At 46.9% G+C, this 3,020-nt stretch overlaps 1 protein-coding gene across 1 annotated transcript in view; it reads right to left on the bottom strand.

Moving 5' to 3' along the window:
- The window catches only part of LOC124232051 (keratin, type I cuticular Ha1-like), a gene marked incomplete at its 3' end in the record, with an annotated part of 3,613 nt that extends 3,191 nt beyond the window's left edge, over positions 1-422 (bottom strand). Inside the window, exon 1 of the mRNA XM_046649031.1 lies at positions 5-422. Within this exon, the coding sequence (XP_046504987.1) occupies positions 5-352 (348 nt within the window). The remainder of the gene's footprint in view (positions 1-4) is intronic.
- Positions 423-3,020: the final 2,598 nt, after the last annotated feature.

Here is a 3,020-nt window from a genome sequence, read left to right as displayed (position 1 = left end):
TCACCTTCTGCTGGAGCTCCTCGATGGTGCGGAAGTAGGACTGGTAGTTGGGGCACACTTCGGGCTCCTGCTGCTGGCACCGCTCCCGGATGCGGCTCTCCAGCTCCGCGTTCTCCCGCTCCAGCTGGCGCACCTTCTCCAGGTAGCTGGCCAGGCGGTCGTTCAGGAACTGCATGGTCTCCTTCTCGTTGCCATTGAAGGAGCCCTCACAGAACCAGCTACAGCTGCCCACATTGGCAGGGATGTTGCAGGCCCCGGGTAGGGTGCAGCCGTGACAGCTGGGGGGCACGCAGGGCCGGGAGGAGCAGGTGGAGCGGCAGCTCAGGCTGGGCAGGAAGCAGCTGTAAGACATGGCGCTGGAGGGAGTGAGGCTCTCAACTGAAGACAGAGTGCAAGTCCTCCCAGGAGCTTGTGGGTCTCCTGCCTCTGGGGAGCATTTATACCCCCTCCGCAGAGGGTGTGGACATGCAAGGCAGCCCTTTTTTTCTTACTCATTTGGGATTGTCAAAAGCCCTTCCCCTCAGTTTGTTATGTTTCCTCAGAAGAGTCCCTCACCTCATAAAAGACTTTACTCAGGCTTCTTGCTAAGGCAGGACTTCTCTTCCATGCTGGGCCTCAGTGAAGTAAGAGCTTCGTAGGGTGGCTTCAAAGAGCTGGACTCATGAACGCCCTGGACTTCATTAGTGGGGCGTGGCAGGTCCAGGGACACTCTTGCTACTTTGTCTCCTGGCTTGCTGGCCCTGACTCCTTAGCAAACCTTTGGCTCTTCTTGCTGAGATAGAAAAGCATAGCTCTTGCCCATCTATCTTTTGCTAGGTCAAATTTCAAAATGCCAAATTCTGAATTCATGGTTCTCAGAAAGAGAAATTGATCCTTTCTGGGACAGTGAAAACAGCCTGGTTCCCATTGGTCCTGTTTCCTGATATAGTGGGCATCATCCATATCTATGATAATGTCAATCAACCAAATAACAGATATTCACCAGGGTCATAGCTTGTACACTGTGAGGAATGGAAGATATGACCAGGGCTATGGTCAGAAGGAGCTCACACTTGCTGAGCACCTGCGCAGGCCTAAGGTGGTGTCAGACACTTTTCGCAAACATGATCTCATTCATTCCTCACCATGACCCTTCAAGGCAAATGATACTGTTCCCATTTTACAGATGGGCAAAGCAAGGCATACAGAGTAGGGGTTAATAAGTTGTGAAGCCAGGATTCCAACACGGATCTCTATTCTTTGCGTCATACCATGCTACTTGTTACAAACGAACTACCTCCTTCCTTAACTTCTTGTGGCAGATCTTCTCTTCCTCCTCTCTGAACTCTTATCTCACCTTGAGCATGGCGTTTTCATGACTTATATGCATATCTCTCCCCGTACTTGAGTTCTCTAAAGGCATGGAAGGACCTTTACATGAAGGATCATGTACATCTCCTGAGGAGTTTAGGCTTTATCTTAAGGGCAAAGGGGAATCATTGAAGGTTCTAAGGAAAGGAGTGATGTAATTTCATTCTTGACAAGCTGCATTTGAAGAAATGGTGGAATCCCACAAGGAAGTGTTCAGTAGGTCTTGGAGTTGCAATACCAGAATTCATGACAGGGATGATAACGACAGATATGATCTTAATACAGATGTAAGAGTTGGATAAATGAGCCAAGGGAGAGTGTACAAAAAGAAGAGCAACAAGAGGCTGAGGACCAAACTCTGCGGAATTCCTCAACCAGAGATCAGGATAAGGAAAGAGAGTCAGGGAGAAATGGCAAGGGAAAATGAAGAAAGCCAGTTCACGGCATCATAGAAGGCCAGGGAGGAGAGAGCTTCAAGGTGGAGATGAAGGTCGAAACTGTCAAGTGCAGCAAAGGGCCCCGTAAGATCAGAACCACGGAGAGGGTCTTGGATACCTTGACCAGCAAGCTACCAGGACACTTCCAGGGTCAAATGGGGGTTCCTACTGTATACAGCACCTGTGTTCTTAAGGTAACACCCACACTGAACTTTGGTAAACCGAGACTTTAAACACCCTGAGTGGAAGTGTTCATTATTTAGAGAAGTCCTGCCACAGTCAGTTTGTACACCTGATTATAAAGCTCGCAAGCTTCGGTCTTACCAATACAGACTTTCTACAATAATTAGAGTGTGTGTCAAGCAGTTTAAAGATGTCAAGCTTGTTTGGATTTGATGATTCATAGTAGTTGGTGATTTAGGAAAAATTACCCAAGAAGCATAAGCAGTTGGAACTGTCCATGCATGTAACTCTACTTCTGTTTTGTCGCAAGGCCTAAGGTGAGACTTATTTGATATCCTAAAGCAAGACGATGAGGAAAGAATTCAGTTTTGTGTCTAGATACATTGTCCATGGAGAGGAAGGGCTCCTTACTGTCATCCTAGCAGAAGACAGAGCAGAACTCAGAGAAGGGCGCTCACAGCAGAGCCCTCGCCCCTCATCTACAGCTGAGATCAAAACCCAGGCTGCTGTGCGTTTCGCTCTTCCTTTCCTCCCTTCCACGGCCTAAAGCAGATCCCAAATGCCAAAATAGTCAAAAGAGAGAGGGAAAATCTTGGAACCAGAGTGATTTCATGGATCTTAATAATCATCTCACCCAACTCTCTCATTTTACAAATGAGGAAACTGAGGCTCAGAATGGAGAAATGGCTTGTTTCAGATTAGCTAGAACCCAAACCTACTGATCCCCACTGCTTTCCTAGCCCCCGTCACCGTGCTGCATAAACGGTGAGTAATGTCACAACCAATCTGATCTGTTATTACCTAGGGGCAGAAATCAAAGGTAGTGAGAAAAAAAGAAAAGCAAAATCTTGTTATCCATATATTTGCTCTGTTGAAGAAGAATGAAGGGTGAATGTGGAAATAAGGATAAAATTCAGCAACCCTGAAGTTCCTTGTTGCCTCCCTGATTTCAATTGTTCTTTCTACGTTGATGATACAATTACACCCCAACAGTTTGGAGCAATTTATACAGTTATATCCCATCAGATATAGAATTATACCCCATCAGTT

This window comes from Equus quagga, unplaced genomic scaffold, assembly GCF_021613505.1.
Source record: "Equus quagga isolate Etosha38 unplaced genomic scaffold, UCLA_HA_Equagga_1.0 HiC_scaffold_1901_RagTag, whole genome shotgun sequence".
Lineage (NCBI taxonomy): Eukaryota > Metazoa > Chordata > Mammalia > Perissodactyla > Equidae > Equus > Equus quagga.
This window is presented reverse-complemented; position numbering and strand designations above follow the sequence as displayed.